The sequence below is a fragment of the Scyliorhinus canicula genome, chromosome 4, assembly GCF_902713615.1.
Source record: "Scyliorhinus canicula chromosome 4, sScyCan1.1, whole genome shotgun sequence".
Taxonomy (NCBI): domain Eukaryota; kingdom Metazoa; phylum Chordata; class Chondrichthyes; order Carcharhiniformes; family Scyliorhinidae; genus Scyliorhinus; species Scyliorhinus canicula.
Genome location: NC_052149.1, coordinates 235,752,457 through 235,779,009, shown reverse-complemented (window position 1 = coordinate 235,779,009; position 26,553 = coordinate 235,752,457). Strand labels below are relative to the sequence as shown.

The 26,553-nt window shown below is 42.7% G+C and overlaps 1 protein-coding gene across 21 annotated transcripts in view; it reads right to left on the bottom strand.

Annotated features, from left to right (window-relative positions):
* Positions 1-26,553, bottom strand: part of LOC119965489 (protocadherin-10-like) — a 631,779-nt gene that overhangs the window by 115,671 nt on the left and 489,555 nt on the right. Inside the window, exon 1 of one of the 21 annotated variants that reach the window (XM_038796315.1) lies at positions 22,751-25,453. The exons of 17 other annotated variants lie outside the window; for them this stretch is intronic. In XM_038796315.1, coding sequence (XP_038652243.1) covers positions 22,751-25,219 — 2,469 coding nt within the window. In that variant the 5' untranslated portion in view covers positions 25,220-25,453. Of the gene's footprint in view, positions 1-889; positions 3,599-7,125; positions 9,691-13,284; positions 15,841-22,750; positions 25,454-26,553 lie in introns of those variants that run through there. 3 more of the 21 variants (XM_038796326.1, XM_038796317.1, XM_038796320.1) reach the window with 3 other exon arrangements.

The following is a 26,553-nucleotide window of genomic DNA, read 5'->3' as shown; positions in this document are numbered from 1 at the left end:
GGAGACCATGGCCACTCAAAACTAAAATGTAGATATGCCAGCGTTGGACTGGGATGGGCATTGTGAAAAGTCCTACAACACCAGATTAAAGTCCAACAGGTTTATTTGGAATCATTAGCTTTCGGAGCATAGCTCCTTAATCAGGTGAGCTACGCTCCGAAAACTAGTGAGTCCAAATAAACCTGTTGGACTTTAAGCTGGTGTTGTAAGACTTCTTGCTGTACGCAATACTACGCAAGTGACTTAGAGGAACTGATGTGGTGCAGTTAATCGAATATCAGTGAAATGATCCGTATTTGCACGGTTTACTGACTGCAAAGAGTTCCTCATGAGATGGTTACCTTTAAGTGTTTACAGTGTGTGAAATGAAGACAAATTTTCCAGATATTTAACTAAAATCCAGGGGTTTCTAAATTTCAAAAGATGGCATGAGCGCCCAGTGGAACATTTAAGTCCGCTTCCTCCAGTTGTTGCGGTTTCCTCCCACAATCCAAAGATGTACAGCTTTGGTGGATTGGACATGCTAAACTGCCCTCTCACGTCCATGGATGTGCAGGCTAGGTGGGGTTACGGGGTTACAGGGATAGGACGGGGCAGGTGCCGAACTAGGGTGTTCATTCAGAGGGTCGGGGTACTCGATGGGCCGAAAGGCCTCCTTCTGCACTGCAGGGAATTTATGACAATGTTCAAAAAAACAATGCAAATACAACATGCAGGATACCAGACATAGCGGTGACAGGGCATAGAAATATTGTATAAAGCTGTGCCTAATCCAGTTAAGATATTACTTCTATTCTAAGCAATTCAACGGACTCGATTTCCCTCCAAAGCCTCTGTACATTCAATGGAAATCTATGAAGATCTTCTCCAATTCTTAACTGTGTCTCACCTCTGTATTTACAGGTTTGCTGCAATTTTCATAATTAATCATTCCAGGGTTTTCTTTCCTGAGAGACTCATTCCGGGCATAGTGCTTGTCAGTAGATGACCTGCATCTGTTGAGGGTTTGGAAGTCTCTCTTTGTTGACTGCAATGTTGAACATGACTCGTAGCGGAAACTCTGAGAAAGTGGATCACCCCCGAATACCTCAACATAGTTGGGTGGTATCTGAAGGTTTCTACTGGCTTTTTGTATTCCATTCAGTGAATGTCTTGTTTCAAAGCAGCAACGCACACCCAGGGAACAATGCTGACCCCCCAAAGAATTCCTGCTTTTATGAACCTTCACAGCGAGGATAATCAAAATCACGAGAAAAAGGCTGGAAATTACTCCTAACGCTATGACCAAGGAAAGGCTCAGATCAGGAGTGAATCCTGGATCTTCAGACGATCCACTGACGCTGGAGAATGTTTCTGTGTCACCACCGACCACAGATAAGATGATGGTCACTGTGGCAGAAAGTGATGGTGTTCCATTGTCTTTTACCATAATCACCAACCTTTGCTTCGAGGCATCTTTATTGGCAATAGGACGGATTGTCCAAATTTCCCCAGTGTCTGGTGAAATAGTAAAAAGATTATGCTGGGTAGCCTGAAAAATGGAATAAGAAAGGTAAGCGTTCTGACCGGCGTCAGCATCGGCGGCCGTTACCTTAGCAACCAAGTAGCCTGGTTCAGCAAACCTGGATATTGTCTCTGTTACCGTTGAGCCATACTCGGCTAATGGGTGCACGATTACTGGAACATTGTCATTCTGATCAAGGATAATAACATTCACTGAAACATTACTGGCGCGTGGTGGGGTTCCAGAGTCCATGACGTGGGCTTGGATCTGAAAGTTTTTCAATTTCTCGTAGTCAAAAGATCCCTGAGCGAAAATGACCCCAGACTCCGAGTTAATAGAGATGTAAGTGGATACTGAGGCATTCTGAACCTGTGTCTCCAGGGTAGAGTATTTTAGTCGAGCGTTCTGTCCAACATCTGGGTCAAAGGCTGTGATGGAAAATATAGAAGCGCCAATAACATTGTTCTCCATGACGTTGGCTGTGTATAAAGACTGGGTAAACCGTGGCACATTGTCATTTATATCTGAAACCTCGACCCGAATGGTTTTCCTGGATGTCAGAGGAGGATTGCCTGCATCCGTGCACGTTATAGTGACGTCATACTGGGAGGCATTTTCACGGTCCAGTGGATGTTGAACAAGTAATTCATAATAATTCTTCAAAGAAGAATCCAGTTTAAAGGGGAGTTTATTTTCAATTTCACACTGTACCTGCCCGTTCCTCCCCGAATCTTTATCAGCTGCACTGAACAGAGCGACTACTGTTCCAACTGGAGCATCTTCTGAAACTGTACTGGACAAAGTCCTCACCGTCACCTCAGGTGCGTTATCATTCACATCAATAATATCCACCAAAACATCACAGTGTCCGGACATTGCGTCTGAACCCTTGTCCGTTGCTTGTACATTCATACGAAAAGCCTTGTTGTCTTCATAGTCCAATTTCCCTTTCAATCTGATTTCACCAGTTTTGGAATCTACTTGAAACAGTTCCCGAGCTCTTGCAGAAGTGTGGTCACTGAGCGAGTACGTTATTTTTCCATTGGGACCCTCATCCAAGTCAGTGGCATTTAATATGATTACCCGCGTTCCTGTGGGTGCTGTTTCCAATAGGTTGACTCTATAAACTGACTGAGGAAAAACAGGGGCGTTGTCGTTCCCATCTTTTACTGTGACTGAGACCTGAGCTGTGCCCGATCTCACAGGGACCCCGCCATCCTTGGCGATTAACGTTAAAATGTGGCTGGATTCAGTTTCTCTGTCCAAGGAACTCTGCAACACCAATACTGGCATTTTCCCTTCCCCACTGCGCATCTGTACATCCAGAATAAAATAATCGTTCGGAAGGAGTTCATATGTTTGCAAGGAGTTAGTTCCAATGTCCGGGTCGTGCGCGGATTTGAGGAGAAAGCGCGTTCCCGGTGTCGAAAGCTCTGATATTTCAAGACGGGTTTGTTTTTTGGGGAAACTGGGCACATTGTCATTCACATCGAGAATCTCCACTGAAACCTGGTGCAGCTTTAAGGGATTTTCAAGCAAACAGTCCAAGGATATCACACAACTCAAACTGGGTCCGCAAACCTCTTCTCTGTCAATTGTCTCTTTGACAAATAAAAAGCCAGAGTCCAAATTTATATCCACATATTGTTTCCTGAGCCCGGGTGCAATCCGAAAACTGCGAGCCGAGAGCTGCTTTATATCTAAACCCAAATCATCTGCGATATTCCCAACAAAGGCGCCCAGTTGCAGTTCTTCAGGAATCGAGTAACGAATCTGCCCAAACACCAGATTCCACGAGGAGAATATACAGTAAAATAATTGGCATTTTAGCAACCAATCTATTTTATATCTCATTTCCAGCGAAAAACATTCCCCTTGTTTCAGAACGTGCCCGGATCATCAATCAACCTTTTTTTAGTTATATCAATATATTTTAAACCTGGAACAACTGCGATGCAGCCAATACCTGATTGCTTTGGGAATCGCTCGGATTATTTCATGAAATCTTCTATTTTTGTGTAAAATTGCCGGTGAATTCGTGGACAAATGCTGCCGAGCTGCTCGCTCTCCAATTTTACACCGCGTCTGATGGTGCGTGATGGTGGATGGGTAGTGAAGGGGGCAGTCCGGATCCCCAATCACAGCTCCGCTTCTGATTTGTGAACAGAGGCACATTGAACTTCAACCAATTAAATCACAGTTGATTTCTTAAAGCTGTGAGTTCTCAGTTGAACGCAGATTCTTAGATTTATTGTTGTACAATTTAAATTTGAATGAAGATTTTCCTCCAATAATTACATATTTCTGTGTCGCCGAAAATGTCTCTGGAACTGAATTACAGTCAATATATTCAGAGTGATGTTGACAGAGTGTATGGTGAGAAAATGAGAAACAAATGTACGTTCTGTGACACCAAATCTCGTTGGTATGATCAATTGAATTTAATTTATAATCAGTTTAGAAACGGTAAGCAGTTGAAAAGTCAACCGATATGTTTGCCTTCTTTGCTTGACTTGAACACAGGACCAAATATGTTTTGCTGCAGCTTTACGGAGCCTTGGCGAGGCTACAGCTGGCGTATTGTGTGCAGTTTTGTACTTCTGACGTAAGAAATTATATTCTTTCCACATAGGGTCACCAGACTGATTCCAGTGAGGGATGGGGAATGAGCAGTGGTTCGGTTGACCGGGCCTATATTCACTGGGTTCAGAAAGATGAGAGTGGATCAAATTGAACGTAGAAATCTTTGACTGGAGTAGGCAGAATGGATGTATGAGTGATGTTTCCTCTGTTGGCGACATCGAGCAGAAAGGGTCACAGCCCCACGATACTGAGTACACCATTTAAGCTGAGAAGAAGAGAAACCTTTCACTCAGAGGGTGGTGAATCTGTGACCTTCTCTAGCACCGAAGGATGGAGAGTTCAAGTCTATGAATATATTTAAGGTGGAAAATATAGATTTCTGGTCTCTGAAGGCATCAAGAGGTATGGGGCTTTGAGGTATTAAGATGAAGGATCAACCACGATCACATTGAATAATGGAGCAGCCTCGAAAAGCCAAATTACCTACTCCTGCTCATTTTTTATGTTTCTATAATCCATGTATGATGATTCCATTATAGATTTCCATTCCCAAAACGCAGCTAATTATCACCAAAGGAAGCCAAAACTATCTCCTCGATTTCCTATAGAATGGAACACTGGATGTTGCTGTACTCACACTTGCAACATCCTCCCTTCGCTTCCAGGCATTCAGCTCGCCATGTCAATAGTGCTTTTGGATCTACACCAATCTCCGTGCTCTGCAGCACACACCCCACTATCCTGTGAAAGAAATATGTGTACGAATCACGAACCTTGCGAGAAGATCGATACTTAGATGTTTAGCACACCCTATTTTTACAATCAAGTTAAATATTTTGTTATTGTCAGTTACACCTGTGAAGTTCAGTACTTTAAAAACAGACATGCAGAAACTCATTCATCCTCTGTTCTAACGTGTAGCACACATCTAATTCCTTAAAAGGTTCGGAAACGCCTAATCCCAAAACGAAAATCATCATGGTCATATTTCAAGTTCAATGGCAGGACCAATGTTTTTAACAATATCGCAGACTGTACATCAGAATTGGCCAGGTAATAAATTTGCATAATAGGTTTCCATGGCTCGAAACCTCGAGCTACATCTCCATTTACAATTTCGATACTGCGACCTCTTTCTCGTTGCCAAGGTCTTCTCACTTCTCAATGTAAGCTCATTCCGATTTTTTTTTACTATTAGTCATGGATCCTGTACCAATCAGCTTATTTTGGTCCATATTGAATATATTTCATATCTTCACGCAATATTTTTTATCATTGTTAAATGTCGCTCTGAAAATAACCATGTTCCTTTGATCTGAGAAGCTGCTCATCGACGTATGCATCACTTAGAATCATATAATTACTGCCCTGCGGGGGAGCCATTCAGCCCATTGAGTCTGCACTGACCCTCTGCAAAGGCACCCTCCCGAGGCGCATTCCACCGCCCTCTCCCTGTAACAAAGAACAAAGAACAAAGAAAAGTACAGCCCCACCTAACCAACACATCTTTGGATACTGAGGCGCAATAAGCATGGCCAATCCATTTAACTCGCCTTCTTTGGACTTGGAGATGCAATTGCACAGGTACAACGTGTAAACGATATGACTGACAAACATTGTGAAAAGTTGGTATCCAAGAAAGGATCTGTGCCGAATATGCCAGAAAGTTTCCCTGCCACTTTGTTAATTTAAATGCACAGAAGGTGTTGACTTCGCTGCCAATGCTTCTAAAAATGCTCCAATGTAAGTATGCTGCGAGGATCTCTGTGCGTGCACATATCCATGCATTTAAAGGACAGATTCCTTGACAGCAGTCAGGGAATTTCAGTAAGGTACTATAAAACTGATTAGTTCCCAATTTCTATAATCTCAGGTAAGCAGTTCTGAACAGTCAATTTCAGGATGCTTTTAGTAAGAAGTCGGACAACACCAGCTCCTTCATCAGGTGAGTCCACTCACCTGAGGAAGGAGTTGTGCTCCGAAAGCTAGTGATTCGAAACAAACCGGCTGGAATTTTACCTGGTGTTGCAAAACTTCTTACTGTGCCCACCCCAGTCTAACGCCAGAAGCTCCACAGGATATTTTTATATATCGGATGATCCCAAATGGATCAAGTTGGATTGTATTGTCAGGAAATCTTCAGTTTTCTGGCACCAATCCAATTCCCATCTCACCTACTAAATCTGCCACAGCTTCTAAATCTTGAAATCCAGAAGCTGTCTCGCTACTGGACTGTTGTCAAATATCCACTATAAACGTCCTTCACATTAAGATAGAGGAGCTGATGAACTTGGAATGATCCAATGCTTGGAAACATGCTGCTATTAGTAAATATGAGCCAGCGCACTGAGACCATGGCCACTCAAAACTAAGCAAGTGACTGAGAGGAGCTGTTGTGGAACAGTTATTCGATTATCAGTGAAAGTGTTCTGTATTTGCACGGTTTCCTGACTGCCAAGAGTTGGTGATTAGACCATTATCTTTAAATGTTAACCGTGTGTGGAACAAAGTCACATTTTCCTGAGCTTTAACCAAAATCCAGGAGTTTACAAAACAGAGGACATGTTCTCCCAGTGCAAAATGTAACCCGGCTTCCGTCACATGTTCTGATTTCCTCCCACAGTCCAAAGATGTGCAGCTTACGTGGATTGGACACGCTAAATTGCCCCATAGTGTCCAAAGATATGCACATTAGGTGGGGTTACATGGTTACAGGCATGGGACGGGGTACTGCGCCTTGGTAGCGTGCTCTTTGACAGGGCTGGAGCAAACTCGAGAGGCCGCAAGGCCTTCTTCTGCACTGTAGGGAATTTATGATTCCCTGATCACAAACCAATGGAAATACAACATTTAACCAGAAGATAGCGGTGAGAATTGGATGTTAATAAGACATTGAAATATTGTATAAAACTACGCACAATCTAATTAAGATATTACTTCCATTCTATGCAGTTCAACAAGCTCGATTTCCCTCGAAACGTTTTATGCATCCAACGGAAATCTGTGAAGATCATCTTCACTTTTTAACTGTGTCTCACCTCTGTATTTACAGGCTTGCTGTAATTTTCATGATTAATCATTCCGGGGTTTTCTTTCCTGAGAGACTCACTCCGGGCATAGTGCTTGTCTGTAGATGACCTGCATCTGTTGGGGGTTAGGAAGTCTCTCTTTGTTGACTGCAAAGTAGAACATGACTCATAGCGGAAACTCTGAGAAAGTGGATCACCCCCGAATACCTCAACATAGTTGGGTGGTATCTGAAGGTTTCTACTGGCTTTTTGCATTCCATTCAGTGAATGTCTTGTTTCAAAGCAGCAACGCACACCCAGGGAACAATGCTGACCCCCTAAAGAATTCCTGCTTTTATGAACCTTCACAGCGAGGATAATCAAAATCACGAGAAAAACTATGGAAATTATTCCTAATGCTATGACCAAGGAAAGGCTCAGATCAGGAGTGGATCCTGGATCTTCAGATGATCCACTGGTGCTGGAGAATGTTTCAATGTCACCACCGACCACAGATAAGATGATGGTCACTGTGGCAGAAAGTGATGGTGTTCCATTGTCTTTTACCAGAATCAACAACCTTTGCTTAGAGGCATCTTTATTCTCAATACGACGGATAGTCCAAATTTCCCCAGTGTCTGGTGAAATAGTAAAAAGGTTATGCTGTGTAGCCTGAAAAATGGAATAAGAAAGGCGAGCGTTCTGACCGGCGTCCGCATCAGTGGCCGTTACCTTAGCAACCAAGTAGCCTGGCTCAGCAAACCTGGATATTGTCTCTGTTACCGTTGAGCCATACTCGGCTAATGGGTGCACGATCACTGGAACATTGTCATTCTGATCAAGGATAATAACAGTGACTGTAACATTACTGGCGAGTGATGGGGTTCCAGAGTCCGTGACCTGAGCTTGAATCTGAAAGTTTTTCAATTTCTCGTAGTCAAAAGATCTCTGAGCGAAAATTACCCCACTCTCCGAGTTAATAGAGATGTACGTGGATACCGAGGCATTCTGAACTTGTGTCTCCAGGATAGAGTATTTTAGTCGAGAGTTCTGTCCAACATCTGGATCAAAGGCTGTAATGGAAAATATAGAAGCGCCAATAACATTGTTCTCCATGACGTTTGCTGTGAATAAAGACTGGGTAAACCGTGGCACATTGTCATTTGTATCTGAAACCTCTACCCGAATGGTTTTCCTGGATGTGAGAGGAGGATTTCCTGCATCCGTGCATGTTATGGTGACGTCATACTGGGAGGCATTTTCACGATCCAGTGGATGTTGAACAAGTAATTCATAATAATTATTCAAAGAAGAATCCAGTTTAAAGGGGAGTTTCTTTTTAATTTCACATTGCACCTGCCCGTTCCTGCCGGAATCTTTATCTGTTGCACTGAACAGAGCAACTACAGTTCCAACTGGAGCAGCTTCTGAAACTGTACTGGACAAAGACGTCAATGTCACCTCAGGTGCGTTATCATTCACATCAATAATATCCACCAAAACATCGCAGTGTTCGGGAAATGCGTCTGAGCCAATGTCCATTGCCTGCACGTTGATCTCAAAAGCATTGTTCTCTTCATAGTCCAATTTCTCTTTCAATCTGATTTCACCAGTTTTGGAATCCACTTCAAACATTTCCCGAGCTCTTGCAGAAGTGTGGCTACTGAGCGAGTACGTTATCTCTCCATTGACACCATCATCCAAGTCAGTGGCATTTAATATGATTATCCGCGTTCCTATAGGTGCTGTTTCCAATAGGGTGACTCTATACACTGACTGGGGAAAAACTGGGGCGTTGTCGTTCGCATCTTTTACTATGACTGAGACCTGAGCCGTGCCGGATCTCACAGGGACCCCGCCATCCTTGGCAATTAACGTTAACATGTGGCTTGATTCCGCTTCTCTGTCCAAGGAACTCTGCAATACCAATACTGGTAACTTTCCTTCCCCACTGCGCAACTGTACATCGAGAATAAAATAATCGTTCGGAACGAGCTCATAGGTTTGCAAGGAGTTTATTCCAATATCGGGATCGTGCGCGGACTCGAGGGGAAAGCGGGTTCCCGGACTCCCAATCTCTGAGATTTCAAGACGGGTTTGTTTTTTGGGGAACCTGGGAGCATTGTCATTTACATCGAGAATCTCCACTGAAACCTGGTGCAGCTTTAAGGGATTTTCAAGCAAACAGTCCAAGGATATCACACAACTCAAACTGGGTCCGCAAATCTCTTCTCTGTCAATTGTTTCTTTGACAAATAAAAAGCCAGAGTCCAAATTTATATCCACATATTGTTTCCTGGGCCCGGGTACAATGCGAAAACTGCGAGCCGAGAGCTGCTTTATATCTAAACTCAAATCATCTGCGATATTCCCAACAAAGGCGCCCAGTTGCAGTTCTTCAGGAATCGAGTAACGAATCTGCCCAAACACCAGATTCCACGAGGAGAATACACAGTAAAATAATTGGCATTTTAGCAACCAATATATTTTATATCTCATTTCCAGCGAAAAGCATTCCCCTTGTTTCAGGACGTGCCCGTATCATCAATTATCCTTTTTATATCAATATATTTTAAACCAGGAAGGACTACGATGTAGCAAATACCTGATTGCTTTAGGAATCGCTCGGATTATTTCATTGAAATCTTCTATTTTTGTGTAAAATTTCCGGTGAATTCGTGGACAAATGCTGCCGAGCTGCTCGCTCTCCAATGTTACACCGCGTCTGATGGTGCGTGATGGTGGATGGGTAGTGAAGGGGGCAGTCCGGATCCCCAATCACAACTCCGCTTCTGATTGGTGAACAGAGGCACATTGAGATTCAACCAATAAAATTACCGTTCATTCCTTAAAGCTGTGACTTCTGAATTGAGCGCAGATACTTAGATTTATTGTTGCACAATTAAAATTTGAATGAAGACTTTCTGCCAATGGTTGTATATTTTTATGTCGCCGAAAATACCTCTGGAACTGAATTACAGTTAATATATTCAGATTGATGGCAGGAAAATGAGAAACAAAGGTACGTTCTGTGTCACTAAATCTCGTTGGTATGATCAATTGAATTTAATTGATAATCAGTTTGTTAACGGTGTTCAGTTGAAAAGCCAACCGGTATGTTTGCCTTCATTGCTTACCTTGAACACAGGACCAAATATGTTTTGCTGCAGCTTTACCGAGCCTTGGTGAGGCTACAGCTGGAGTACTGTGTGCAGTTGTGCTCTACTGACGGAAGATAGGATATTCTTTCCACAGAGGGGGCGCCACATAGGTTACCCAGGTTGATTTGTGGGAGGGATGTGAAGTGGTTCGGTTGACCGGGCATATATTCACTGGAATTTAGAAGGATGAGAGGGGATCAAATTGAAACTTTAAAACTTTGACTGAAGTAGGCAGAATGGATGCATGGGTGATGTCTCTTCTGTTCGAGGCATCTAGCAGAAGGGGTTAAAGCCCCATGATACTGGAAATGCCATTCAGGACAGAGAAGAAGAGAAACCTCTTCACTCAGATGGTGGTGAATCTTTGACATTCTCTGGCAGCGAAAGCTGGAGATGTCAAGTCTATGAATGTATTTAAGGAGGAAAAATATAGATTTCTAGACTCTAAAGGCATCAAGTGGTATGGGGATTTGTGCTATTGAGATAAAGGTTCAACCATGATCACATTGAATAATGTAGCAGCCTCAAACAGCCAGATTACTTACTACTGCTCATTTTGTATGTTCCATTATGCATGTATGATGATTCCATTCAAATTACAGGCAGCACGTAGCACAATGGTTAGTACTGTTGCTTCACAGCTCCAGGGTCCCAGGTTCAATTCCCAGTTGGGTCACTGTGCGGAGTCTGCACGTTCTCCCCGTGTCTGCGTGGGTTTCCTCTGGGTGCACTGGTTTCCTCCAACAGTCCAAAGACGTGCAGCTTAGGTGGATTGGCCATGAAAAATTGCCCTTCGTGACTAAAAAGGTTAGGAGGATTATTGGGTTACGGGGATAGGTTCGAAGTGAGGCCTTCTGCACTGTATGTTCTGTGATCTGTTTCGGTTTCCATTCACAATAAGCTGCCATTTATCACTAAAGGAAGGCAAAACTATCTCTTCGATTTCCTATGAAATTAAACACTGGGCACTACAGTAAAGACACTTCTGTTCCAGGCATTCAGCTAGCCATTTTGACAGAGTGATCTACACTAATCTCCACGCTCTGCACCACAACCCCCACGATGCTGTGAAACAACATGTGTTCTAATCTCGAACTTTCGGCGAAGATCAATAATTGCATATTTAGCACCCCCTATATTTACAATCAAGTTAATTATTTTGTTATTGTCAGTTACACCCGTGAAGTTCAGTACTTTAAAAGCATACATGCAGGAGTTCATTCATCCTCTGTTCTAATCTGTAGCATACATGCAATTCCTTAAAATGTTCGGAAACTCGTCCCAAAACCAAAAATCTTCATGGTCATATTTCACGTTCTAAGGCAGGACCGATATTTTGAACAATATCGCAGACCGTACATCAGAATTGACCAGGTAACACATTTGCATAATACGTTTCCATGACTCAAAACCTGGAGCTACATCTCCATTTACAATTTCTATATTGCTACCCCTTTCTCGTTGCTACGGTCCTCACACTGGTCAATGTAAGATCATTCCCATTGTTTCTTATTATTAATCATGAATCCTGTACCGATCAGCTTATTGTGGCCCACATTAAATATATCTCATATCTTCACGCAATATTTTTTATCATTGTTAAATGTTACTCTGAAAATAACCATGTTCCTTTGATCTGAGAATCTGCTCATCAACGTATGCATCACTTAGAATCATATAATTACTCCACTGCAGAAGAGCCATTCGGCTCATTGAGTCTGCACTGATCCTCTATAAAAGCACCCTCCCTCGGCAAATTCCCCCAGCCTATCCCTGTAACCCCACATAACCAACACATCTTTGGGTACTAAGGCGCAATACGCATGGCCAATCCATCTAACTCGCCTTTTTTGGACTTGGCGATGCAATTGCACAGGTAAAACGTGCCCATGATATGACTGACAAACATTGCGAAATGTTTGTATCCAAGAAAGGATCTGTGACGAATATGCCAGGAAGTTTTCCTGCCACTTTGTTAATTTAAATGCACAGGAGATGTTGACTTCACTGCACATACTCTAGAAATGCTTGAATGTAAGTCTGCTGCGAGGAACTCTGCACGTGCACATAATCGTGCATTGAAAGGAAAGTTTCCTTGACAGCAGACTGGGAATTTCAGTCAGGTACTGTAAAACTGATTAGTTCCTCGTATTTACAATCTCAGGTAAACAGTTCAAACCTATCAATTTCAGGATGCTTTAAAATGAAGTCTTACAACACCAGGTTAAAGTCCAGCAGGTTTGTTTGAAATTAGTAGCTTTCGGAGCGCAGCTCCTCCATTAAATATCCACTGCAAACTTCCTTCACAATAAAATAGGACCGGTTGATCAACTTGGAATGATCCAATACTTGGAAACATGCTGCTATTAGTAAATACGAACCAGGGCCCTGAGTCCATGGCCACTCAAAACTAAGCAAGTGACTGAGAGGAGCTGTTGTGGAACAGTTATTTGATTATCAGTGAAAGTGTTCTGTATTTACACGGTTTCCTGACTGTAAAGAGTTCCTCATTAGACGGTTACCTTTAAAGGTTTACCGTGTGTGGAATGAAGTCAAATTTTCCTGATATTTAATCAAAATCCAGGGGTTTGAAAACAGACGAAATGAACTCCCAGTGCTAACTTTATACAGGCTTCCTCTAGGTGTTGCGGTTTCCTCCCACAGTTCAAAGATATGGAGCTCAGGGGGGGTTACGTGGTCATAGGCATGGGAAGAGGTCGTGGGCCTCGCAGTATGCTCTTTCACAGGGTTGGTGCAGACTTCACGAGCCGAATTGCCCCCTTCTGCACTGTAGGGAATTTATGATTCTATGATCACAAAACAATGCAAATGCTACAATTCACCAGAAGATAGCGGTGACAATTGGATGTTGACAGGACATTGAAGTATTGCATAAAACTACACATAATCTACTTAAGATATTACTTCCATTCTATGCAGTTCAACATGCTCATTTCCCTCCAAACCCTCTGTACATTCAAAGGAAATCTATGAAGGCCATCCACATCATTTTTCAACTGTGTCTCACCTCTGTATTTACAGGCTTGCTGTAATTTTCATAATTAATCACTTCAGGGTTATCTTTCCTGAGAGTCTCACTCCGGGAATAATTCTTGTCTGCAGATGACCGGCATGAGTTGCGGCTTATTAAATCTCTCTTTGTTGACTGTAATGTTGAACATGACTCGTAGCGAAAACTCTGAGAAAGTGGATCACCCCCGAATACCTCAACATAGTTGGGTGGTATCTGAAGGTTTTTACTGGCTTTTTGTATTCCATTCAGTGAATGTCTTGTTCCAAAGCGACAACACACACCCAAGGAACAGTGCTGACCCCCCAAAGAATTCCTGCTTTTATGAACCTTCACAGCGAGGATTATCAAAATCACGAGAAAAACAATAGAAATTACTCCTAATGCTATGACCAAGGAAAGGCTCAGATCAGGAGTGAATCCTGGACCTTCAGATGATCCACTGACGCTGGAGAAGGTTTCAGTGTCACCACCGACCACATATAAGATGATGGTCACTGTGGCAGAAAGTGATGGTGTTCCATTGTCTTTTACCACAATCACCAACCTTTGCTTAGAGGCATCTTTATTCTCTACACGACGGATAGTCCAAATTTCCCCAGTGTCTGGTGAAATAGTAAAAAGGTTATGCTGTGTAGCCTGAAAAATGGAATAAGAAAGGCGAGCGTTCTGACCGGCGTCCGCATCAGTGGCCGTTACCTTAGCAACCAAGTAGCCTGGTTCAGCAAACCTGGATATTGTCTCTGTTGCCGTTGAGCCATACTCGGCTAATGGGTGCACGATTACTGGAACATTGTCATTCTGATCAAGGATAATAACATTCACTGAAACATTACTGGCGAGTGGTGTGGTTCCAGAGTCCGTGACCTGAGCTTGAATCTGAAAGTTTTTCAATTGCTCGTAGTCAAAAGATCTCTGAGCGAAAACGACCCCAGTCTCCGAATTAATAGAGAGGTAAGAGGCATTCTGGACATGTGTGTGCAGGATAGAGTATTTTAGTTTAGCGTTCTGTCCAACATCTGGATCAAAGGCTCTAATGGAAAAAATGGAAGCACCAATAACATTGTTCTCCATGACGCTTGCTGTGTATAAAGACTGGGTAAACCGTGGCACATTGTCATTTATGTCTGAAACCTCTACCCGAATAGTTTTCCTGGATGTCAGAGGAGGATTTCCTGCATCCGTGCACGTTAGAGTGACGTCATACTGGGAGGCAATTTCACGATCCAGTGGATGTTGAACAAGTAATTCATAATAATTCTTCATGGAAGAATCTAGTTTAAAGGGGAGTGTCTTTTCAATTTCACATTGCACCTGCCCATTCCTCTCGGAATCTTTATCTGTTGCACTGAACAGAGCGACTACAGTTCCAACTGGAGCAGCTTCTGAAACTGTACTGGACAAAGACGTCAATGTAACCTCAGGCGCGTTATCATTCACATCAATAATATCCACAAACAGATCACAGTGCTCAGAAACTGCGTCAGGACCATTGTCCATTGCTTGTATGTTAATCTCATAAACCTTGTTCTTTTCATAGTCCAATTTCCCTTTCAATCTGATTTCACCAGTTTTGGAATCCACTTCAAACGTTTCCCGAGCACGAGGTGAAGTGTGGTCACTGAGCGAGTACGTTATCTCCCCATTGAGACCATCATCCAAATCCGTGGCATTTAATATGATTACCCGCGTTCCTGTGGGTGCTGTTTCCAATAGGGTGACTCTATAAACGGACTGGGGAAAAACAGGGGCGTTGTCGTTGGCATCTTTTACCATGACTGAGACCTGAGCCGTGCCGGATCTCACAGGGACCCCGCCATCCTTGGCGATTAACGTCAACTTGTGGCTGGATTCCGCTTCTCTGTCCAATGAACTCTGCAACACCAATACTGGCAACTTTGCTTTTCCACTGCGCATCTGTACATCGAGAATAAAATAATCGTTCGGAAGGAGCTCATATGTTTGCAAGGAGTTTGTTCCAATATCCGGGTCGTGCGCGGACTCGAGGGGAAAGCGCGTTCCCGGCGTCGAAAGCTCTGATATTTCAAGGCGAAATTGTCTCTTTGGGAACCTGGGAGCATTGTCATTCACATCGAGAATCTCCACTGAAATCTGGTGCAGCTTTAAGGGATTTTCAAGCAAACAGTCCAAGGATATCACACAACTCAAACTAGGTCCGCAAATCTCTTCTCTGTCAATTGTTTCTTTGACAAATAAAATGCCAGAGTCTAAATTTATATCCACATATTGTTTCCTGGGCCCGGGTACAATCCGAAAACTGCGAGCCGTGAGCTGCTTTATATCGAAACCCAAATCATCTGCGATATTTCCAACAAAGGCGCCCAGTTGCAGTTCTTCAGGAATCGAATAACGAATCTGCCCAAACACCAGATTCCACGAGGAGATTACACAGTAAAATAATTGACATTTTAGCAACCAATGTATTTTGTATCTCATTTCCAGCGAAAAACATTCCCCTTGTTTCAGAACGTGCCCGTATCATCAATTATCCTTTTTACAGTTATAACAATCTATTTTAAACCTGGAACAATTGCGATGTAGCAAATACCTGATTGCTTTAGGAATCGCTCAGATTATTTCTTTGAAATCTTCTATTTTTGTGTAAAATTGCCGGTGAATTCGTGGACATATGCTGCCGAGCTGCTCGCTCTCCAATGTTACACCGCGTCTGATGGTGCGTGATGGTGGATGGGTAGTGAAGGGGGCAGTCCGGATCCCCAATCACAGCTCCGCTTCTGATTGGTAAACAGAAGCACATTCAAATTCATCCAATGAAAATTCCTTTCATTTCTTAAAGCTGCAATTGCTGAAATAAGCGCGGCTGTTTCGATTTATCATTGCACAATTAAAAATAGAATGAAGTTTTCTACACCCTATTCTGCATTGTTTTTGGAAAGGAATTCTAGAATCCATTTACAACGAAGACCTTGAGAGTCAATTTTGTAGAATATTCGAAGGAAGAAATCCAAGCACACAACTCATTGGTCCAAATAATTCAATTCAATTAGTAAACCGTATATGAATGATCACTCATAGCTTTCCATTAAAATGTCACTTTTGATTATCGCAAAAGGGAGACTAGATTTACATTTTAGGAGGGCAGCACAGTAGCACAGTGGGCAGCACTGTTGCTTCACAGCTCCAGGGTCCCAGGTTCGATTCCCGGCTTCGGTCACTGTCTGTATGGAGTCTGCACGTTCTCCCCGTGTCTGCGTGGGTTTTCTCCCAGTGCTCCAATTTCCTTCCACAAGTCCCGAAAGGTGTGCTGTTAGGTAATTTGGACATTCCGAATTCTCCCTCTGTGTACCCGAACAAGAGCGGGAATGTGGTGACGAGGGGATTTTCACAGTAACTTCATTGCAGTGGCAATGTAAGCCCACTTGTGAAAATAAAGATTAATATCATTGTTACTTGAGTACTTGAGTTTGGCGGAAATAAGAGACGTTCTGTCGAAAGTATTTTGACTTGACTCATCGGGAAGATGCAAGATTGACATTTTAAGAGGCGACAGGTAATTAGAAAAGGGCCTTGATAAGTTGGCATGTGGAGTCTGATTGGTCGAGGTTTTTCCATGGAGAATGCAGGAGGGGCATATTATGCTCGATTCTTTTGTTTAATTCGAAAAGGCGTCGACAAGTTCATTTGCCTGACGAGGACAGGGCTCTCATTATGAATATATGACGCTTCTCACCAACGTAAGTGAGCAACATTACCATCCCAATGATAATTTTAAATAGTTTTAAAATTTCCATTCTTCGTGGTCTAGCAGTTAGTGAGTAAGTGCTGCCAATTGCAGAACCACATCTAATGTTCGACATTATTTTCTAAGGTTTGAAAGCATGGTCTGGTTGATTAGAGTCTGACTGGTATCCAGTCTTGTTCAAATTACCCTCGAACGGTTAGGTATCTCAAAAGAAAAATAAGCAACAGTAGAAGCTAATTGTATCACTTGGCTGCTATGCGGTTGCAACACAAGTTATATTTTTCACGACTGGGATACTGCCATCAAGTCAAAAATAAGTTATTCCTACTATTAAATGCGTGATGGGGTACATGAGTCTCACTGCCTGTGTGATGCAAGACATATATGCCAACATCACAAAACTGGCAAATCTACATCAATTAATGTGATACTTTTGCACAGACCTGCATTCTACTAGCCCATGCTTACAAAGCTCAGACATAGGGCGGGATTCTCCGGTTTCCAATCCGCCCTTCACGTGTGGGGAACTGTAGACCTACATGTCCAGATCCTTTTCTATGTTAATGAAATGAAAATGAAAATTGCTTATTGTCACGAGTAGGCTTCAATTAAGTTACTGTGAAAAGCCCCTAGTCGCCACATTCTGGCGCCTGTCCGGGTAGGCTGGTCCGGGAATTCAACCGTGATGCTGGCCTGCTTGGTCTGCTTTAAAAGCCAGCGATTTAGCCCAGTGAGCTTACTAAGGGTTCTGCCAATTACAGTTTAATTGATAACTAGAGTTGATCCTCCAAAATGCACCACCTCGCATTTGTCTAGATTAAACTCCATTTGCCATTTCTGTGCCCAAGTCTTCATTCTATCTATATCCTGTTGTATCTTCTGACAATCCTCGGCACGATCAGCAACTCTACCAATCTTCGTGTCATCTGCAAACATACTAATTAGACCATCCACATTTTCCTCCAGATCTTTTAAGTATAATACAAGCTACAGAGGTCCCAGCACTGATCTCTGTGTAACACCACTAGCTACAGATCTCCATTCTGAAAAACACCCTTCCACCGTTACTCGCTGCCTTCTATAATCAAGCCAGTTCTGTATGCATTTAGCCAGTCCACCGAATGCAATGTGATTGTATTTTTGTACCAGTCTGCCATGTGAGACCTTGTCAAACACCTTACTAAAGTCTATATAAAATACATCCACAAACCTTTCCTCATCAATTTTCTTTGTGACCTCTTCCGAAAAACTCAATCAAGTTTCTGAGACATGACCTTCCCTGTACAAAACCATTCTGCTTGTCACTAACTAGTCCATATTTCTCCAAATGTGCATATATCCTGTCTCTCAGGATATTTTCAAGTCAGGGTAGTGAGTGACGTGGAGGGAACCTCCAGGTGATGGAGTTCCCAGGTATCTGCTGCTCTTCTCCTTCTAGATGATAGTGGTTGTGGGTTTGGAAGGTGCTGGTTAAGGAACCTTGGTGAGTTACTGCAGTGCAACTTGTAGATGGTACACACGGGTACCATTGTTCACCAGTTGTGGTACATTTGAATGCGTGTGAAAGGGGGAGCAATCAAGCGGGATGCTTTGTCGTGGTGATGTCGAGCTTCTTGAGTGTTGTTGGAGCTGCACTCATCCAGGCAAGTGGCGAGTATTCCAATAAACCTCTGACTTGCGCCTTGTAGATGGTGGACTGGCTTTGGCGGGGTCAAGTACTGGGTTGTGCACCGTAGGACTCCTAGCCTTTCCCTTGCCCTGGTAGTCACAGTGTCAATATAACAATCCAGTTCAGTTTCACGTCAATGGCAACCCTCAGGATTATTGGGGATTCAGCAATGGTAATGCTATTGAATGTCAAGGGGCGTTGGTTCGATCGATCTTTTAGGAGGTAGCCATTACGTTCCATTTGTGTGGCACGAATGTAACTTGCCACTTGTCACCCCAACCTGGATATTATCCAGGTCTTGCTGCATCTGGACCTGGACTGCTTCATTATTTGAGGAGTTGCGAATGGTGCTGAACATTGTGCAGTCATCGCAAACATCCCTACTGCTGACCTTATGATAGAAGGAAGGTCATTGTTGAAGCAGCTAAAGATGATTGGCCCGAGGACACTACGCTGAGGAACTCCTGCAGTGATGTCCTGGAGCTGAGATGAATGACATCCAACCACCACAACTATCTTCCGTTGTGCCAGGTATAACTCCAATAAATGTAGAGTTTCCCCCCTGATTCCCATTGACTCCAGTTTAGCTAGGCCACCTTGATGCCATACTCCATCAAAAGCAGTCACCTCACCTCACCTCACCTGTGGCATTCAGCTCGTTTGTCTGTGTTTGAACCAAGGCTGTAATGAGGTCAGATGTTGAGTATCCCAGGTGGAACCCAAACTGAGCGACCATGAGCAGGTTATTGCTGAGTAAGAGTAGACTGGGCAGCACGGTAGCATAGTGGTTAGCACAATTGCTTCACAGCTCCAGGGTACCAGGTTCAATTCCCGGCTTGGATAACTGTCTGTGCAGAGGCTACACGTTTTCCCCGTGTGTGGATGGGTTTCATCCGGGTGCTCTGGTTTCCTCCCACAGTCCCAAAGATGTGCAGGTTAGGTGGATTGGCCATGCTAAGTTGCGCTTAGTGTCCAAAATTGCCCTCAGTGTTGCGTCGGGTTACTGCGTTATGGGGACAGAGTGGAGGTGTGGGCTTGGGAGGGTTCTCTTTCCAAGAGCCGGTGCAGACTCGATGTGCCGATTGGCCTCCTTCTACACTGTAAATTCTATGATCAAGGATAAGTGCCACTTAATAGTACTGTTGATGACTCCTTCCATCACTTTGCTGATGATGGAGAGTAGACTGATAGGGCTGTAATTGGCTGAGTTGGATTTGTCCTGCCTCTTGTGTACAGGACACACTTAAACAATTTTCCACATTGCCGGGTAGATGCAAGTGTTGTAATCCCCCACTCCTCTTCCGGACATTCAGAATACCACCTTGTTAGAGTATTAGCTGACCTATAGTAAACTCTATTCTTCGTGCTACATATGCATTAAATTGCACAAAGCTGCTTCTGGTCTCGAACATGGACATCGAGAATCATATCCTTGAAAACCAGCTTCCTCTATCTTGCTTTCTGGTCCGAGTAAAATAGTTGTTGTCTTCAACTTTATTTGCCATGTTCAATATTTCAAAGATATGCAAACATCACTCTGCTATTCTTTTTTTATAAAATCAAAGGTGAGCTGTTCAAAGAAGCAAATCACAAATGCCTAAAATCATCAAAATCGTCTTTCTAGTTCTCAGGTCGGAAATATATTTTTGATCAATATTACTGACTATACTCCAGAATTGTGCATATCATTACTTTGCATAATAGCTTGTCGTGACTCAAAACTTGCAGGTGATTCTGCATTTTTAATTTGTTGTATCACTGCACCTTTCCGAGTGCTGGGATCCTTTCAGTGTTTACTACAGGATCACAGCCATTTTTCTACTTTTTGACTCTGACCATGTACGTATTAGCTGATTTTCATCCATATCAAATACATGTGATGCATTGAGGGAATTTTTATAATTATTAAATGTCACCCTGAAATTAATAATTTTACGACCATCTTGCTCCCTCTCCACACATTTATGTGTCACTTGGGAAAGTCCAGAATGAGTATGCCAGGAATTCAACTAATCCTTTCTAAAGTTAAATGCACAGGGTATATTGACTTCATTCTACACATTCTAAATGTTTGAATGTAAGTATCTTGAATGCACACAACTATGAAAGTACAGAACTCTTAATTTTGCACGAGACTAGGAATTTCAGGCATGTACTCTAAACCAGGAGGTTATTTTTCAGGGGTTATGGTGTCAGTTTGGGAATTCCAACTAATCAACATCAGGTCTTTTGAATATCGGTTAATCCGACATTGATCAGGTTGACTTGCATTGTAGGAATGTTACTGACAGTTTTTTTTGGCAGCAAACACTCCCCATTTCATCTAGAAACCCTGCTACAATTCTATGAGTCTTAAAATCCAGACCATTCTTACTCTGGGCTGCTGTCAAATGCCCATTGAAAAGTTTCATTAACCATAACTATTTATTTACCCGAGTTTAGATTATCTCAGAGAATGCTATTGTATTTTATGTTGCAGTCTGCCGTTGATCAGGTTGTCTGAGCATTTCCCTGGTCTATGGCTGCCATTTGATTCAGAAATGTTTTCACAGTTTGGAACACAGGTGGGCTGGGATGTCAACTAATGTTCACTAGATTTTTAAAATATGGTATTGAAACTGATTCGTTGCCCTGAGGTCTCTAGGTGCTGATTTATAGAAGTTTGAAGGAAGTAGTACCATTGAAGTGATTATGTCCTTATGTTGTCGTAATTTACCAAAGCTACAACTTTCTGTTCTAAATCCCAATCATTTTAGGCAAAGTTTGACCGTCGTTTAAACGAGTGTTGCTGAAATTGAGAATCCAGGATAGGTGTTTGGCACACTGCATTAACAAAGCCCTTGTTGCATATTGTAGGGGGTTAAATTGATCTCAGACAGTTTGGATAAAATATGCTGTTGAGGGCCAGATTTCTAAGGTACCAGACTTTGACCGTACCCGGACAGGGAAAGTGACGTTAGGGATGAGTGCAATTAAACAATAATCGCTGCGGAAACATTTTCCAATGAGGAAGGTTTTCTTTCCACTAATTGTTCCAATAAATCTGCAATTTCACTATATCGTAGTGTTGGGTGGGGTTACTGGGTTATGGGGAGAGGGTGGAGGTGTTGACCTTGGGTAGAGTGCTCTTTCCAAGAGCCGGTGCAGACTCGATGGGCCGAATGGCCTCCTTCGGAACTGTAAATTCTATGATAATCTATGATATCTAAATATCAATTCATTTTTTTAAATTTGGAGAACCCAATTCATTTTCTCCAATTAAGGGGTAATTTAACGTGGCCAATTCACCTACCTTGCACACCATTGGGCTGTGGTGGCGAAACCCACACAAAAACGGAAAGAATGTGCAAACTCCACACGGACAGAGACCCAGAGCCGGGATCGAACCTGGGACCTCGGTGCCGTGAGGCAGCAGGGCTAACCCATTACGCCACCGTGCTGCCCTTGTAAATATCAATTCAAAGAACGATGGCACAAAAATACACAAAATTCATACTTGTAAAACTGACTCAAGTCAGTTTCTCTGCAGCTTAATTAAAATATAGGACGGCCTGAACTATTCACAATGGCCTGACAGTCAGATAATTGCAATTATCACGCTGTGGCCAAGATGACCAGGAACTAAAAACTGACTTTCAGAAGATTTGTGGAACTGTTATCAACGACTGTATTCTGTATTTTGACTATTTCGTGCACTGATTTCCACGCAAGATGGTTGCGTTTGACTGTTTAAAGAGTGTGGACAAAGTTAACAATTCTCAGACACGTAATCAAGTGCCAAAGTGTTGATAAAGTGCAGCAAAGGACATGGGCTCACATAACATCCTTTTGAACCGAGCTGAAAATGTAATAAGTTAGATATTATCAAAAAGAAATGCAAATAATCGTACAAGATACCATTACGATGGCACAGGAACACTAGGAGGAATAAAGAAACTACAGGAACTGGCGATAACGCCTTTAACTTGTTACTTCCATTCTATTCATTGCACTGTGAAGATTTTCCAAAATTATCTTGAAATCCAAATACAATCTTTGAAGACCTTATTCACTTTTAAAAAGCATCTCACCTCAGTGTGTACAGGGTTGCTGTAATTTTTAGAATTACTCATTCCCGGGTTTTCTTTCGTCAGAGACATATTCCGGACAGAATTCATGTCTTTGGTTGACCTGAATATGTTGGGGGTTATGAAGTCTCTCTTTGTTGACTGCAATGTTGAACAAGACTCGTAGCGGAAACTCTGAGAAAGTGGATCACCGCCGAATACCTCGACATAGTTGGGTGGTATCTGAATGTTTCGACTGGCTTTTTGAATTCCATTTAGTGAATGCCTTGTTTCAAAGCAACAGCAGACACCCAGGGAACAGTACTGACCACCCAGAGCATTTCTGCTTTTATAAACTTTCACAGCGAGGATAATTACAATCACCACAAAAATGATAGAAATCACTCCTAATGTTATGACCAAGGACAGGCTCAGATCAGGAGTGAATCCTGGATCTTCCGATGACCCACTGACGCTGGAGAAAGTTTCAGTGTCACCACCGACTACAGATAAGATGATGGTCACTGTGGCAGAAAGTGATGGTGTTCCATTGTCTTTTACCACAATCATCAAACTTTGCTTAGAGGCATCTTTATTTGCAAGTCGACGGATAGTCCAGATGTCTCCAGTGTCTGGTGAAATAGTAAAAAGGTTATGATGGGTAGCCTGAAAAATGGAATAAGAAAGGCGAGCATTCTGACCGGCGTCAGCATCAGTGGCCGATACCTTAGCAACCAAGTAGCCTGGTTCAGCAAACCTGGAAATTGTCTCTGTTACCGTTGAACCATACTCGGCCAATGGGTGCACGATCACTGGAACATTGTCATTCTGATCAAGGATAATAACATTCACTGAAACATTACTGGCGAGTGGTGGGTTTCCAGAGTCCGTGACGTGAGCTTGGATCTGAAAGTTTCTGAATTGCTCGTAGTCAAAAGATCTGTGAGCGAAAATGACCCCAGTCTCCGAGTTAATAGAGATGTAAGTGGTTACCGAGGCATTCTGAACTTGTGTCTCCAGGATAGAGTATTTTAGTTTAGCGTTCTGTCCAACGTCTGGATCAAAGGCCGCAATAGAAAATATAGAAGCGCCAATAACATTGTTCTCCATAACGTTTGCTGTGTATAAAGACTGGCTAAACCGTGGCACATTGTCATTTATATCTGAAACCTCTACCCGAATGGTTTTCCTGGATGTCAGAGGAGGATTCCCTGCATCCGTGCATGTTAGAGTGACGTCATACTGGGAGGCATTTTCACGATCCAGTGGACGTTGAACAAGTAATTCATAATAATTCTTCAGGGAAGAATGTAGTTTAAAGGGGATTTTTTCTGAGATTTCACATTGTACCTGCCCATTTTGTCCAGAATCTTGATCATCTGCACTGAACAGTGCGACTACCGTTCCAACTGGAGCATCTTCCGAAACTGTTCTGGACAAAGTCGTCAATGTCACCTCAGGTGCGTTATCATTCACATCAATAATATCCACCAAAACATCACAATGTTCAGGAACTGCGTATGGGCCCTTGTCCATTGCCTGTATACTAATCTCAAAGACCTTGTTCTGTTCATAGTCCAATTTCCCTTTCAATCTGATTTCACCAGTTTTGGAATCCACTTCAAACATTTCCCGAGCTCGAGCAGACGTATGGCTACTGAATGAGTACATTATCTCTCCATTGGGACCATCATCCAAGTCAGTTGCATTTAACATGATTACCCGCATTCCTGTGGGTGCTGTTTCCAATAGGGTGACTCGATAAACAGACTGAGGAAAAACAGGGGCGTTGTCGTTCGCATCTTTTACTATGACTGAGACCTGAGCCGTGCCCGATCTCACAGGGATCCCGCCATCCTTGGCGATTAACATTAACATGTGGCTCGATTCCGTTTCTCTGTCCAAGGAACTCTGCAACACCAATACCGGCAACTTTCCTTCTCCACTGCGCATCTGTACATCCAGAATAAAATAATCGTTCGGAAGGAGCTGATAGGTTTGCAAGGAGTTTGTACCAATATCCGGATCGTGCGCGAACTCGAGGGGAAAGCGCGTTCCCGGGGTAGCAATCTCTGCGACTTCAAGGGCGATTTGCCTCTTTGCGAAACGGGGAGCATTGTCATTCACATCGAGAATCTCCACTGAAACCTGGTACAGCTTTAAGGGGTTATCGAGCAAACATTTCAGGGATATCACACAACTCAAACTAGGTCCGCAAATCTCTTCTCTGTCAATTTTCTCCTTGACAAATAGAATGCCAGAGTCCAAATTTATATCCACATATTGTTTCCTGGGCCCGGGTACAATCCGAAAACTGCGAGCCGAGAGCTGCTTTATATCCAAACCCAAATCAGCTGCGATATTCCCAACAAAGGCGCCCAGTTGCAGTTCTTCAGGAATCGAATAACGAATCTGCCCAAACACCAGATTCCACGAGGAGAATATACAGTAAAATATTTGGCATTTTAACAACCAATATATTTTATATCTCATTTCCAGCGAAAAACATTCCCCTTGTTTCAGAACGTGCCCGTATAATCAATTATCCTTTTTTCACGTATATCAATATATTTGAAACCCGGAACAATTACGATGCAGCAAATACCTGATGGCTTTAGGAATCGCTCGGATTAGTTCATTGAAATCTTCTATTTTTGTGTAAAATTGCTGGTGAATTCGTGGAGAAATGCAGCCGAGCTCCTCGCTGTCCAATTTTACACCGCGTCTGATGGTGCGTGATGGTGGATGGGTAGGGAAGGGGGCAGTCCGGATCCCCAACCACAGCTCCGCTTCTGATTGGTGAGCAGAGGCACACTGAAATTCGTCCAATCCAAATTCCCTTCATTTCTTAAAGCTGGAAGTTCAGAAATAACTGCGGATGTTTAGATTTATTGTTGCACAATTAAAAATAGAATCAAGGCTTTCTATTCACTATTCTCCTTTGTTTTTGAAAAGGAATTCCAGAACCCTGTTAGAACGAAGATCTTGGAAGTCAGGTTTTTCGAATATGCGAATGAAGACATGAAAACACAAATAAATAATTAGCTAACGAATGGGCATAACTCATTGGTCCAATTCATTTAATTCTATTATTAAACCGTGTATGATTATTCACTCACATCTTTCCATTTTAATGTTGCTTTTGATTTTCATTAAAGGGAGACTGAATTAGTTCCTTTACATTCAGTATTTGAGTATTGCTGAAAAAAAACAGCCATTCTGTCGAAACCTTTTCACGCCTTCATCGGGAAGGATGCAAGTGTGCCATTTGTGAGGGACGACTCTGCATTAGAAAATGGTCTTGATAATTTGGCATGTGCAGTTTGATTGGTCGAGGTTGCAGTGGAGAATGCTGCAGGGGAATATTATCCCCCATTCTTTTGTTTAATTCGAAAAGGCGTGGACAAGTTCATTTTGCCTGTAGAGGACAGAGCTCTGCTATGGATACACAAAGCTTCTGGTAAGCATAAGTGAGCAACATTGCGGGCCCAACTGATAGTTTATTTACTTTAATTCTTCGTGGTCTAAGGATTGGTGAACACATGTTGCCAATTGCTGAACGACATCGAGACATTCGACATTAGTTTCGAATTTTTCAGGCATAGTCTGGTTGAAACGGGCTGGTTGTTGGCCAGCCTTCTTCAAATTATCAGCGATCGGTTAGCTGTCTAGAAGGAACATTAAGCAACAGTTGAAGTTAACTGTTTCACTCAGCTGCTAATTGGTAGAACACAAGATGCATTTTCAACTCCCTGGATATTGCTCACAAGCCAAAAATAAGTTATTCTGACTGCACAATCGAGTAATGGGGTCTATGGGTTCAGTAC